This window comes from Leptodactylus fuscus, chromosome 1 (genome assembly GCF_031893055.1).
Source record: "Leptodactylus fuscus isolate aLepFus1 chromosome 1, aLepFus1.hap2, whole genome shotgun sequence".
NCBI classification, from domain to species: domain Eukaryota; kingdom Metazoa; phylum Chordata; class Amphibia; order Anura; family Leptodactylidae; genus Leptodactylus; species Leptodactylus fuscus.
This window is the reverse complement of record NC_134265.1, coordinates 28,079,068-28,093,714: the sequence shown is the minus strand read 5'-3', so window position 1 is coordinate 28,093,714 and position 14,647 is coordinate 28,079,068. Positions and strand designations below refer to the sequence as shown.

Below are 14,647 nucleotides of genomic sequence, written 5' to 3'. Positions count from 1 at the left end.
ACAGTCACTGTGTACATACATTACATTACTTATCCTGTACTGATCCTGAGTTACATCCTGTATTATACTCCAGAGCTGCGCTCACTATTCTGCTGGTAGAATGACTGTGTGTATCTACATTGCATTACTTATTCTGTATATGGTTTGTTTCTTAAAATGTGTCGTCTTATCTCCAGTCTTGATAAGGGCATGGTCTTGGAATTTTTCGCAATAGTAGATTGGAGACACTGGATAGAACAATTGTAATACATTTTTATAAAATTATAAAATTTTCCTTTTTATTTCTTTATTATTATTATTATTATTATTATACATCTCTTACATTAATATTCTGTAAGCCGGGATACTTGAATCTTATTGCTTCCATCCTCCAGCAGAAAATTGGTTAAATCTTCCTTAATTTAGCTCAAAACCACAGCAGACACATGAATCTGGGAAATGTTTCAGTAACCTTTTCATGTTGAGTTGTGCGGAGACCAGGGGTGAGGATGTTGCTGTAGTATCCCTGTGTCTGCCATGTTCACTTTTCATGGGGGGGAGCAGAGGAAACCCTGCCCGTCTGGAGTGCGTCTTGTTTCTGCTTTGAAATCTTACACTCTGCCCGTGACCTGACTGCAGGAGATCTGTTGACATTGCATTACAGTCCGAGCTATGTGAACCCCTCTGAACTGCCATGTTAAATGTCACCTCTAAACCAGACCCTAAATCGCACAAGGTGAGCGATTCCACCATCTGAACCCCTCTTATGAGCCCCAATAGTTCATGCATCAGGAGTCGTCACAACTAGGAAGTTTCATGTTAATGAATGAAATCTAGTGGTGTGCTCCCTTTGACCCTGTATGTTTTGGAGGTATAAGGAAGCATCTCCATGGATATAGTGCCCAGGATAAAGATATGGATGAGGATATGGCACCCACCTCCATGCACTGGACTGTGCCTCATAAATGAAGCATAGCAGACGATAAGCTGGTAATATGGAAAGCTGCGCTCATTTCTATCTATTGCTTGTGTGTTTACAGGTCATTGGCTTCTTCAGTTCTCGACTAGAGCAGGCTGGATCAGATCTTTCAGTGGAGCGGGTCCTGGAGGTCATCAAACAAGGCGCTGTTGCACTGCCCAAAGACAGGCTCAGGGTAAGTTCAGGAGTCACATAGGGGTAAACTGTACATAAAGCCGTAGTCACAAGACCAGAATTACGTCCTATTAGTGCTGTATTGTGGGTTACTGCAGTTGCACCCACTACAAAGGTTAGGGTCCCCGGAATGAAACAGTGTTTTACTACTTGCGTTTAGAATCCTGTGGCAGCCAATGGATCCTGACTACAAACAGGCTCCTCTGTAGTCAGGTTCAGTGGAAGCTTATATTAGTCTCCTAGCAAGGAAGGATATTATTTTTAGTGTAAGTTCACACGTGTATTACGTGTGGCAAAATTTGGTCCGGAAAAAAAAGCTTCCTAATTAGGAAGCAGTTTTTGGACCTTGAGGCGTTTTTTGGTAAAAAATAAAAAAAAAAAACGCTTCGGTAAACGCCAGGAGGTTTTCCCCTGCCGGGCAGTGAATGGACCGTAAAAAGAATGTGGTTTTGGTTTCCACCTCCCATTCACTTCTATTGACTTCCTGAGGCGGAATCCACCTACATAAAGGTCAAGTCGCTTCTTTTTTCCGCTAGCAGCAACATGCCGCTAACGGAAAAAAGAACGCTAGCGGTCTCCATAGACCACCATTGTGAGGGGGCAGATTATAACGTTGATTCTACGCCATAATCCGCCCCCTCTGTACCTGTGTGAACTAGCCCTTACTACCGTGGTTTATATTGTAGCTGCATACTCTCTTGGAGTTATAAAAACATTGTCACTTTGTCATACTTGTACTCCTGAATTATATACTTCAGAGCTGCACTCAATATTCTGCTGGTGGAGTTACTATGTTCATACATTACACTATTTATACTGCTACATTACTTATCCTGTACTGATCCTGAGTTATATCCTGTATTATACTCCAGAGCTGCACTCACTATTCTGCTGGTACAGTCACTGTGTACATACATTACATTACTTATCCTGTACTGATCCTGAGTTACATCCTGTATTATACTCCAGAGCTGCGCTCACTATTCTGCTGGCTTTAGAAGTGATATCTCCCAGTATATACCGTATAACATACACTATATTGCTTGTATGCTGTATGATATACCCAGTGTGACTTGGATCCCGGGTTAGGGACAACAACTGCAGATATTTCTGTCTCCCACCTACGTGCTGCAGCTTGTTTAATGAGCGGCGTTTAGGAGGCCGCGGCGGTATTTGTGTAAGTATGTCTTTGTTGTTAATGGAGGGAGCACATAACTGGAGTTTTACTGCAGCCCGACAATGTAACAACAAGAATAGATTCTTTTTCATGCCGTTCAGCAGCGAGCACCGCGCTGGTAATAAGTCACGCTTCTCACTAATTACCAGCAGCACTGCCCCCGCCCTGCTGGGAAGGTCACGTAATGTGTCCCAGATATCACCTCCCTCCATCTCTGCCATATATATATATATATATATATATATATATATATATATATATATATATATACAATGGAAAAAAATATATCATTATAACTCTGGACGATTATACAGTCTGTAGGTTGAGGTTGCCCTGCAGAGGGGGAGTCATTGGGTGCACCGACCCATTTGTGCGGGGTAAATCTTTTCCAAACCTGTATACAAATACACTCGCTTTGACCTGTAAGAAGAATCCTCGTGAGGGTTCGCGTGTCCTCAGTTGGATGGAGGACTTGTCCTGTCCTACATTACAGATATAAATGGACTCTGTGTAATTCTTCATTCCTCCTGTGGTGGCGCTGCAGGGAAATTGAACAGGTTTCCCCACAGATTATAGCTGATCATGAGCATTGTGTAATATCAAGGAACCCTTCTAACAAGTATCCAGTCCCTTGAAGGACCTGTATTTACTGGGGGGGCGTACTTTGACCCTCCATTATTTTAGCTTTCTCATTTACTCATCTCATTGGTAAGGTCTGAACTCCATGAAGACTTTCACGTGAACTTGTTCTGCTTTTATCTCACTGTTTTTTTTACCTTCTTTACATGGATTTGTAAGGGATTTAAAGGAACAGCCTGTTTATGGGCCCTCCATTGTGACAGCTGTCTGTGTGGGTGTGAAGCGGAGACCTTTCCATAACACGTGAAAGCCTTTAATGGGGGGTCACACCTTATACTTTAACCAGTTTCTGCTGTCTAATATGCTTCAGCCCTTGTGGCAGTGCCTGGTACTGCAGCACGATCCCCAGTCCCAGCTCAGGCCCTTTCCAAGTAGAGCCGAGCTGCAGTACCAGATCCAACCTCATGGAGCGGTGTCAGTGCTAGTGTGAGGCTCACAGTCCCTTAGAGGGGATGTCACTAAAAATTGACCTGCTTTTTAAACCAAGATTTTATATAAAAATAAAAAAAAAAAAACCTATAATATATATAATTAATTTAATTATTTTTTTTTTTATTTTTTTTTTTTTTTTAAATCCTGCAATTTTGCACACTAAGCCTAATAACAGACTTGCCATTTCTGTAGTGGTTTTCTTTGCACCTCATTTTTACCACAGACAGGATTACAAGATAACACCTCTATAGATAACACCACTGAGCCATCATTACCTCCACTACTGACTATAGATGATGTGACAGTTCAGCTCCTCCCCCTTCCTGCACTGAGCATGTCTACAAAACTTTCCTGTAGACGTCAGTGAGTCCGCTCCAGTCTATTGCTGCTTACAACCGTGCTGTAAAGCATATCGCCAAAGGTTGCGAACAGAAGACAAGCTCAGGCAAGATGACCGCCCCCATAGTCATGAACAGAAAATAGTATTAAAAAAATCTACAAGGAAATAACAGCGGATTAGAAAAGAGTGAAATTGGATATATATATGTATATATATATATATATATATATATGTATATAGTGACTCTTTGTTGACGGCTATCTCTCTAAATCCCCCTCAAAGACACGCACCCTCGGCCAAGCACTGCATGTGTACTGAATAGTAGAGGGGATACAGTTGCTTCCATGTTATCTCTCTAAGAACAAGACGATTGAGCAGCTAAAATTCATTGCCTGTTCCTTTTCGCCCCTAACTTATGACTACAGGGGGAGCTCATAGACGTGCAGTGGTCATCCGACATTACATGCATGCATGTGATGTATATGGGCAGCTGCTGATCCATGAGGGTGTTGAGGGCCCAAATAGTGCAGCCCCCTGTGTGCTCCTCCAGACCCTTCCCATGCTATCTCCATCTGGATGGATGTGCATGGAGAGGCCCTGTCTCCTCTCTTATCACAGCCTTTTATAGAGCGCTTAGTCCGGAGATGGCCGCCAGCGCCTCCTCCTCTGCGAGAGCTGGAGCCGCCGTCCTGGACTCCGCTTATCAGCTGGGAGCCGATGTTTTTGGTTGCACTCCATAAACATCCTTGATGTGGACATGTACATGTTAATGTTATTTACTTAAGAATCCCACAGCCCGGATCACACGGACGTCTTCCTTTGTGATTTCGTTTTATAAACCTAAGCCGTTTGGTCGGCCGTCGCAGATATCCGGCTCGTCGGTTCGTTCCATATGTATTAGGATGGGTAGAATCTCGTGGCTCCTGGATGAGGGTGCACGGAGGGAATAGGAGATAGAAACATTGGCTGGTAGGTCTCCAAGAATCTTCTCCTGTAACGATCCTTTACTTGGAGGGGCTAGCGGAGGAGCTGAGATTATCCCTGAGCCCGAGGAGACTCTAAGAAATATAAGGCCTTCTATGGCTTCCAGGTGTGCAAATTGGAGGACCCAAACCTCGTTGCTCTCACCTCATACAGTAACAGACCCCAATAATAGTAGCGTCAGTCTGATAGAAGTCATTGGGGTGGTCATGGAGGCAGGCGCAGGACAATGAAGAGGGGGAGGAGGGAGATGGAGCTGATTTCCTGGGGGTAACATATTCTTTATATAGTTCTACAATCTTGTTCTATCATGAGATAAATAGAATCCGTTATCATCTTGCATCCAGAGCTACATTCATGCTTCTGCTGGTTACCTTTGCCATTAGGTAGCGCCATCTCACGTGACCTAATAGCTGAGCTCTACCTGTGTAAGCTCAGATCCCACAATACACTACTCTCTGCTTATTAGGAACCAGCAAAATTTAGCTTTGGATGTGAACAGAGAAGAAACATCATGTAGCAACGAAACCAAAAAATCTAGAGTTATTCAGCACTGTATGCAGTTGTTTTTCTAGTTTCCTTTAATCTCTTGTCTCTCTATATACATATGTGCATATATTTATAGATGTGTAGATTCTAGAAGGACCCCCGAGCGTGAGAAGATGGAAGCCCCTGCCATTTTCTTTAATGTTTCAGTGTGTGTTCCATATCCGAGACGCGGGCTGTAAATCGTGCTCCTCCTTTATGGCCGCAGGACGTGTAAGGCGTGTGCTCCGCATTTACAGACACGCCATTATAAATAACAACACATTGGCCCTTCTCAGGGTATTTAGCCGTGTACGGTAGAAGGCTTCTGACGTGAGGAGCTTTGTGTTCGTGACCAATATTTACAATACGCATATCTAGTTTATGAGCTGCTTTCATCCTCACAGGGCTCGGAAATTATTACCAAATGACGCTAAATATATAGAACAGCGCCTGGTTTCATGGGAAGAGATACATTGTAACTGTAATATGTGAAGATCCCGGAATAACGCATTGTACCCAAACTGATACATTGTAATAAACTATCAGTACAGGATAGAGATTTGTACTATGGATGTAACACAAATGATTGAGTAGAATGGATACAGTTGTAGCAGACCCTCAGCTGTGAATTAGAGGCCATTTTTAACCTATCTGAAATTAATTTGCAAACAAGTCCACCTTGGAGGAATAGGGGAACATGTCTAGCACCACCCTTTGGAAGATGGCTCCCTATAGATCAGGGGTAGGAAACGTACGGCTCTCCAGCTGTTGCAAAACTACAACTCCCAGCATGCACACTTGCTCTGCTGTTCTTGGAACTCCCATGAAAGTGAATGGAGCATGCTGGGAGTTGTAGTTTCACAGCAGCTGGAGAGCCGAAGGTTCCCTATCCCTGCTATAGATCAATGCCTGGATTTCCTGAAATCTGGTAGCATAATCTGACAATATAGCCAAATCAGAATAACTCCTGCAAAAGGAAGACAAACTCATCCACAGACAGCTGTTTTGGGATTATTGTCCCTCATAATTGAGAGACAGAGAGCGGTACATCGAGGAATGGAGAAGCACAATAAATAACTCCAATAAACTCACTGTGTACCAGTCATTGCAAAGAGACTACACCATGGCCACCTACCTGGAGAGAATACGACACCCTAAACACAGAGAGACCCTGAGCCGGTACAGACTGAGCGCCCACAACCTGGAGATGGAGACGGGGCGACACAGGCAGACGTACAAGCCACGGGAGAACAGACTATGCCAGCACTGTGACCAGGGGGCCCTAGAAGACGAGACCCACTTCCTGCTACACTGCACCAAATACTCAGCTGTGAGGGCTGTCTACTTCCAAAGACTCTCTGACCACATCCTAGACTTCATATCTGCAGACGAGAAGAGGAAACTCTACATCCTACTGGGAGAAGAAGAGGCCACTGTGGAGATCGTTGCCCAATACATGTCCAGCTGACACCAAATAAGAGGAAGATGAGACTCCACGGACTGTTATATATATCTATAAATATCTATTCGGATGTGCCAATAATGCCTATTTGATTTGAGGTCACTATGAAGGGGTGCTATGCCTCAATAAGGAGATTTTGCCTCATAGAAATCTTTTTGCAACATACATGAACTTGATAGACCAAGAATGCCCTGCTTGGAATTCTGGGAAAGTTAACTGTCTACTAACTTTTCAGACAACTTAGTCTCCTTTCAATAAATTGAAGGATTCTGGACTAAAAATGTAATGTACTTTATTTAAAAATGGGGGTTTTTTGCTGCCCCAAAACACCTCTCTGAAGTTCCTGCCACTAATTGTCTCCTATCTTAATAATTTGCTGTTCACTCCCTGTTGCTATGGAAGTTCTTCCTCTAAAGACCAGCAGGGTCAAGAGGAGAACACAGTGAGTGGAAAGGAGAGGCAGGTGTCTCTATTCTCATCCTCTACATGTTTCCACCCAGCTGTCCCTGCCTGGACACTGCACAGATAGGAGTCTGCAACTTCTCACTGCTCACAGAGAACATACAGAAAGTTTACGTACTTCTAACTAGCTGCTTGTATTATTATGGTTAGGATGTTAGTCATCAACAGTAAGCAGCTTTCCTGATTGTGCCCAGATTTTTCATTTTTTGTTATAATGATCTTGGATTTGGAGTCCATTGTACCTGGATCCCCTATATTAGGGTCACTTTGGCTTTCCCAGCTATTTAGTTGCTGTTTTACAGTCACTCCTCGCAGAATTACATGTAAAGAGACCATAAGTAGTAGTAATAGATGGGGAGCAGACTGCTCTATGTTGTACAGCCCCCTGCTTCAGAGAGAAATGCAGCCATTGAGTTATTAGCACCAGAAAATCTGATAGGAGACCATGTATGAAGACTTACACAGCCAGAAAACAGACTGCCCAAGAAGGCCCGGCACGTAAACCTCGGAACCCAGAAAGCTCAGGAACCCTTTAAGAAGAAATGTTCCCATTTACTGTAAGTAAGCAGAGATAAAGAAACGTAAAGAATTGGGCCTCGCAACCAAAGTCCACTGTGTGGTCCTGCGACGGGTTTCTGCAACTGCTGGAGTTTCCTGTAGTCATAGTTAAGAACCTTTGGGGTCCCAAAGCGACTCCATCCACTTAGCTCTAACCTTAAAAGACAAAACATATTAGAAAGTTGCTGAACTTTTTTTTTTGTTGCACAATGATTAACCATCAACCCCTCTAATATTATTTTGTAATGTTATTATGGCCGTGTTTGCGAGCTAAACTGGGAAAAACAAGGCGCCAGTCCCTTTATATTAATGCAGCGAATTCATCATAAGAATGAGCTGATCCTTCTCAGTGCAGCTTTACATCCAGGGCTTGCCAGCTCCGCGCAAACTGGGACACTGGAAAATTTCTGCTTGGCTCAGATGAGTGTGTTGTAGGATTGAAGACTTTAGACAGATCCCGGAGTAAAGCCCTATGTACTCAAAGACGGGTTTAGAGGAAAATGTTTTCCCTGGCCACCCAGGGGTCCAATAACTGTGGTATTAAGGACCACCCTAAAATGAAAGATTAACTTATGTGAGAGCAAACTGTATGTGTATACATTTTATACACATGCATATATATATATATATATATATATATATATATACTGCCCAGACACACATTGTCTTGTATGCACCTGCCTTAGTGCGGCCTTATCATAAACCACAGTGAAAACATGACCCCAGTAGTCTAATGACTTCCTGCCTTTTAAAGGAATTGTCCTGTTGTGTCTACACCTAAAGGCTATGGAAATTTGATTTTTAAATACCGTATGTTAATGTGGCTTAAAAAGTTGCACTAAGCCGCAGGCTACAATCTTCTTTCCACCTTTCCTTTTCGGATATGCTCCTACATGCTGGATGTAAGATCTGTGTGTCCAAGATTCTCCTGCCGTTTTTAGCTTTTATGTATCGGCACAATTTCACACCTGAACTGATTTATCCTTCTGCAGTCCATAAGGATCTCTTTTACTCCATTCAGACAGACACTGATGCTGAGGAATGTGTATTTTTTTTTTCTCCCTGTAGAGTTTGGGGGGTATCTCCTTTCTCTCTACACGCATGCACAGCCTGTGTGATCTACCCTTCCATCTTGCAAACCCTCGAGTATGTGCTTTCCCACCAATGTACAGTATAATTTGGGATTATTTGTGATCTGCCTTTCCTGATAACCTGGATACAACTTCCTTATCCTCACTACTATTCCATACCCTACAATGAGAGCAGTGAGCCATACAGCCAGGATCACTGTGCTGCAGGTTCTGTGTTAGATTCAACAGGACAGCCAGCTATGTGAATAAGTTACAGACTCTGCAGTACAAACATTTTAGAAATTTGCTTAATTTTGCATTGATATGCAAACTTTTTCCCACTCGCTGCTACCTCAAATCTTAAGATATGAAAATGAGATCAGAGAGCCATACAAGGCAGGACTTTTCTACTGCTAGATCTATGTCATATTCAACAGGACAGCCAGCTATGTGAATAGGTTACACAGACTCCACAGCAGGAAAATTGTAGAAATTTAGAAAGTTCCTTAATTTTGCATTGAAGGGCAATAAATACATGCTCAGTGCCACGAAGTCCATATCCTTTAAAGGCATTTTTCAGGTTACAAAATTACTGGCCTGTTATTCTTCTACGATTGTTCAAGGTCCCACCATGCTTATTAACCTGAAGTACCCAGCACACCTCTATCCATATGTTTGCAGCTCAGTCACGATCCTGGTTTCCACAGGGAACGCTTCGCTTTGCTGACCTCTGGGGTCTCAAAAAGTTGCAGTTTTTGCCCCCCCACCCCCCAAAAGGATAGACCATCAATGTTCTATCTTGGCACACCCGTTTGTAGGATAAAAGACGTATTACATTGGCATAAGATGGAAATCAAAGGGTCAGCGATTTCAATGGATCCTTTTGTGATTGGTCAATGGCGACTTGTTGGCGCAAAAATGTAGAAACTTAAAAATGTTGGCTTTTCAAGATCAGGAGAGTTGAGGATTTTTTTTGATGGCCGCTCCTTCAATGATGTCACAATGAAGCTTTACCCAGCTGAGTGATTTGTGAGGCGACTCCAGCAGAAACGCTTGGTTCATTTCTTACATGTTTTCTTGGCACGAGCTTAAAGAACATTTAAATGTGTTTCTGACACCTCGGATAAAAATACAGAATGGTGGATAAACACAGCAGCGGCAGCGTCAACACTGGAAAGTATGCAGCAGCAATGTCTTGGGTTTCGGCTTTTCAGACCCTTTTCCCATGTAATATCAGGTTCTGTCTAGAACTCGGCCAGCTCGAAGTAATAAGGCCTTCAGATGGAAACGGCACATCGTTAAAAAAAAAAAAAGAAAAAAAAAATCTGCATTCCAGATCTCAGGGAAAATTGTGTGTCAGCATCATTTCTCTGGAAATCATTTCCGGATTTGGGACACGGTCTTGCTTTCACAACCGTTGTGACTTTATGTGTACATGGAGACGAGCGACCTCCGCCAAGATATGATGATGTGCTTCAGGCATTTCCCTGGTGCTGCTCATAGCGTGTAGAATGTAAAAAGTAACAAAAAAAATCATCAGATTGGGATGGACCAGTTTCTGGTCGTTGAGAGACTACAGGCTGCCATAAACAGCGCCTGTATTCTGCTGCCTGATCGGAAAGCACATACTTAGAGTTTGGACTCCAATACTGTGTTCGATTTTATTTTCGGACTCTGTCTTGGTACCAGGAAAGGTAAAAATTTGATACTGGGTAATTTACCACAAATTGGTGGAATTCCAGCGGACTAGATTCTTGTGACAACGATATGTCAATGGTTTCTACAGGTTTCACCACCAATGCAAAGGTTTCTACGAGAGACTTGCAGATGAGCTGCGGCAAGAAAAAAAACAAAACACCTAAATTTGGGTGTTTTTTTGTCATGCCATTTTTTTTTTTGAGGAATATACAGAATGGGTTCATGGTGGAACGGGACAGATGGCACATGGATGATGTTTGTGTCTCCACGTACCCATTCATTTACTTCAGTGAGCCCGGACCACAAAACGGACATGATAACGCGTCCTGAATTTTTCCCCAGGCTCAGGGTCCAGTTGATGTGGTTATAAACAGGCATGTGTAAGGGGCCAAAGAATATAACGGGTCATTGTGTTAGCACAGTAATAATGCGCATGGTCATGCCACACCGTCCAGCTGTCCAATAGACTAGACAATCCCCACAGCATTGGGGATGGTGCGAAAGTCAACTGGGATGTGTTTTATCAAGTCTCACAAAAAGTTAAAAAAAAAAAAATTTATATTATTTATAAGAAGAATTAATTAAAATATATATAAAAACACGATAAACTATCAAAGATAGGACCTGGAAGTCGTAAAGTCCAAAAAAAAGGAACAAAACAGAACAACCAACAGCATTACAGAATAAATCAACTACAGCAATCTGAGTAGAAACCCAAAAACATCCAGACAAGAGGAAAAGAAGAGGGAGAGAGAGAAAAAAAAGGGAGGGGGGCAGGGGTTAGTGAGCAACTCCGGCCCCCGATGCAGGGAACAAGGCCTCCAGTGCGGCCTCAAAGACAATCCATGGCGTCCAAGCATCCATAATGGCATCACGCGTAAGATCCTCCATGAACTGGATATCCTCCACTTTACGGACCCAGTGGCGAAGAGAAGGCAGGTGAGACGATTTCCAGAGCGGCGGGATACATGCCCTAGTGGTGATCATGTTCTGTATAGGAAGGTCCCGAGAGGTGGAGCAGGATGAGGGCCAGCATACAGGAGAGCGGAGTCTGTAGGATCTGGACAATCCAACCTGTGGACACCTTCTCAGAAGTCCCTCAATGCAGAGCAGCTCCAAAATATAGGCAAAATTGTCCCCTCCTCCGCGCCACAGCGCCGGCAGACTGGAGAGAAGAACGGGAAAAACCTGGAAAAGTTAACATTTTTGACCCATGTGCAGCCATGATGTCATGACCAATGTCACTGTCTAGACTTGGCTGTATGGTCTCGATAGAAGATCCTTTTTTCCCAAATGCTTGACCCATGTTGGTTAATCATCAGTCCATTGAAAAGTAATGAAAGGGTCGACCATAGAGAAGGAAGAGGATGTCTGTAAGTACATTGAGACGAGAGCCGCCGAATCTAAAGAGCAAGGAGTTCAGGGACTATAATACGCCCTTGATGTTCACTCCTCGAGCTACTTAGTCTACAAGGAGCAGGACATTGTGACTCTTACGGTGGGTTACGTGGGAAATGAAGAAGTTTCACAATAGGTCACGGCTTTATTTAGCAGTCTGGTCTTGTGAGTGGAGTTGTGTATAATTCCAGCACTCGAGTGGGCCATTACTAAGACATCTGAATGAGTAAGGTCCATTTCCAACACCCATAAGCTCGATTGCAGAGACCTATTTGTAATGAAAGGGCTATTGCTGATGGTGCACTTCCTGTAATACGGTATAATAGCCGACAAGTCTTTATAACAATGCTCTCACAAACTTTCAAAGCCTCTGGCGCCCACACATACCATTTCATCTGCTGGGTGGAGATGCGTTCTTTGTTTCAGTCTAGTGTCTTTTTACAAGGTAATGCAGAGTTCAGATTCCTGGATGTGGCTGTTTATAGCGCCGTATGCCCCCGCTAGGAGGTCGGTATGGAATATGATTAGATCGTAAGCTCATATAGGCCGGGCTCTTATTATTACCTCCCTAATCTTGGAGTCGAGAGGTTTGCTACGACGACAGGAAAGGATTGCAAAAATCCTACTTCGTTTATTTTTGCTTTGGCCCACATGGATGGCTCAGTGGTTAGTACTGTTGCCTTGCTGGCCTGGGGTCCTGGGTTTGGATCTAACCAAGGGTAACTTCTTCATATATGTTTTCGTATTTTCATGGGTTTCCAGTGAAATCACACAATCGAAAAATATTCTTAAACATCTAGTGTGTGCGACCGGCATCGTGCCTGCAGATTCTTGCCTGGCCGTCTACGTTGGCCTTGTCAACACGTGACCTCGGCAGCCAGTCGCTGGTTGCAGAGGTCATGTGTCATGTCAACGTATCATTGCAATGGACCAGCGGAGTACCAGAGGGGTATCGGCATGGGATGGTAGGGAGGAGTATCACGTTGTGTTATTTTGGAGCCCTGTTTGTTGGGCTTGTGGCTTGACCAACCCTTTAATCTCTACAGAAGAGGAGACTGGAGAAGACAATAACCCATACAATGGTCTCCTCCTTATGTAGACGTCTGACCAACACTGGGAAATGTGACGTGAAAGCAGCGTCCAACCATCTGATATCGATATAGGATTCTCACAGTAGCATTCAATAAGCCTTCCTCCCCCTCATAATACGACATGGTATGTTCCCACACACATATAGCATGGTTAACCCCTGCAGTTCTGGCTGCAGGCAGTAAGCTATAGATGCTCAGGACAGATGCATTAAGCCCATCTGCCTCCGGGTACAATAATCTTCTCGAAAAACCTAAGTGTCAATCTCCGGTATATAGCTGAGTTTTTAAGTAAACCTGCTCATCTCGAGCACATCGGGACAGGTTTAAGGATTGAACAATGTATACATTGTGTTACTGGGAAATGTAAGTACGAGGCACAGGACGAGCTCCGCCGTCTCTACTGATTGATGACTTGACATTAGACAGAGTCTGTGGATGTCGTCATGTTATCTGTGGCATCCCGGCACGTATCCCGTGTGGATGATACCAGTCCTTAAAGCGGCCTTAGAAGAGGCAACAGGCCCGCTAATACAACCCTCATGAAAATGAATCTTGGTCATGATGGAAGAACAGTCATACCCAAAAGTTACCCAGGCATTGGTCACCCTAAAGGTTTTGCCCACTCCACCTCCAGTCAATACGTTATAGCGGTAAGGTCGACACGTCCGTAAAAATACATTTTGGGGCCAGAAATCCCTTTAGAGTGACCCTCCGGTCACTCTGCACGTGTACGGGAAGACTTTTTGCTGTTTATTTCTTCAGATCTTGCTCTTCGGCTGCTTTTTAGCTTAGCTCTTATATAGCAGATCTGGGATCTGTGACTACAGTTGATCTCCAGTGCCTACAGGTAGACTGAGGTAGTCTAGGACACCCCCCTGCCCTTGTCATTGAATCTTTTTAAAGCCCAAGTCGAATTTTCACACTGATGACCTATCACCAAGATAGGCCATCAGTATGGGATCTATTGGATTCCGCACAGATCACCTGTTCTAACAACTTCAAGATGCTGGAAGCTCCTAGCGAAAAGGAGGCCCGTGCAGTACCACACCTAGACCAGTAATCGGAGTGGCGCTGCAGTTCACCAGGGCAGCTGCAGAGCAATTACAGGAATAGGAGCACTGCTGCCCGCACTGCTCGCCCGCCCGCCCACTGGCAGCTACTAGAACAGATGATCTGTGCGGGGACCCCTATCCTGTGGATAGATCAACAGTATGAAAGTACAATTTGGAGCCAGAAAATCCCCAGAAAACTAAAATATTTGTAATATTTTATTCATTTTAATTCAACTTTACATTTAAGCATTGTATGTATGGCGTCACTCCGTCCAAGAAGACTGGAAGAGCCGTACATTACTATCGTTCGCTAAATCTATAGTGTGTCTCGGGGACAAGCATTAATGTGGGAGGTCTATCGCTGCGGGTGATCTATCAGTCAGCAGATATTCACATTATCCCACTTTTAATAGCAGACGTCTGTTCTTTCAGCGCGGCGCGGAGGCAGCTGTGCTTCCTGATAATCTGTCAGCTGAGATGTGGATACCCAGGTGCTTATGTGCGGCGATACGAGGAGCAAATACCGAGGCTATTGACTCCATGTCCCGCTCATGACACATGGAGCTTATGGGGTTGGACATCACAACAATATCCCAGGTGCAGCGTCTACAGCAGTGTGGGATTGAC

General features: G+C 43.9%; 1 protein-coding gene across 2 annotated transcripts in view; it reads left to right on the top strand.

Annotated features, from left to right (window-relative positions):
- Positions 1–14,647, top strand: part of DYM (dymeclin) — a 232,536-nt gene that overhangs the window by 196,688 nt on the left and 21,201 nt on the right. For both annotated transcript variants that reach the window (XM_075268966.1, XM_075268958.1), the window contains one exon: positions 1,020–1,133. In XM_075268966.1, the coding sequence (XP_075125067.1) occupies positions 1,020–1,133 (114 nt within the window). The remainder of the gene's footprint in view (positions 1–1,019; positions 1,134–14,647) is intronic.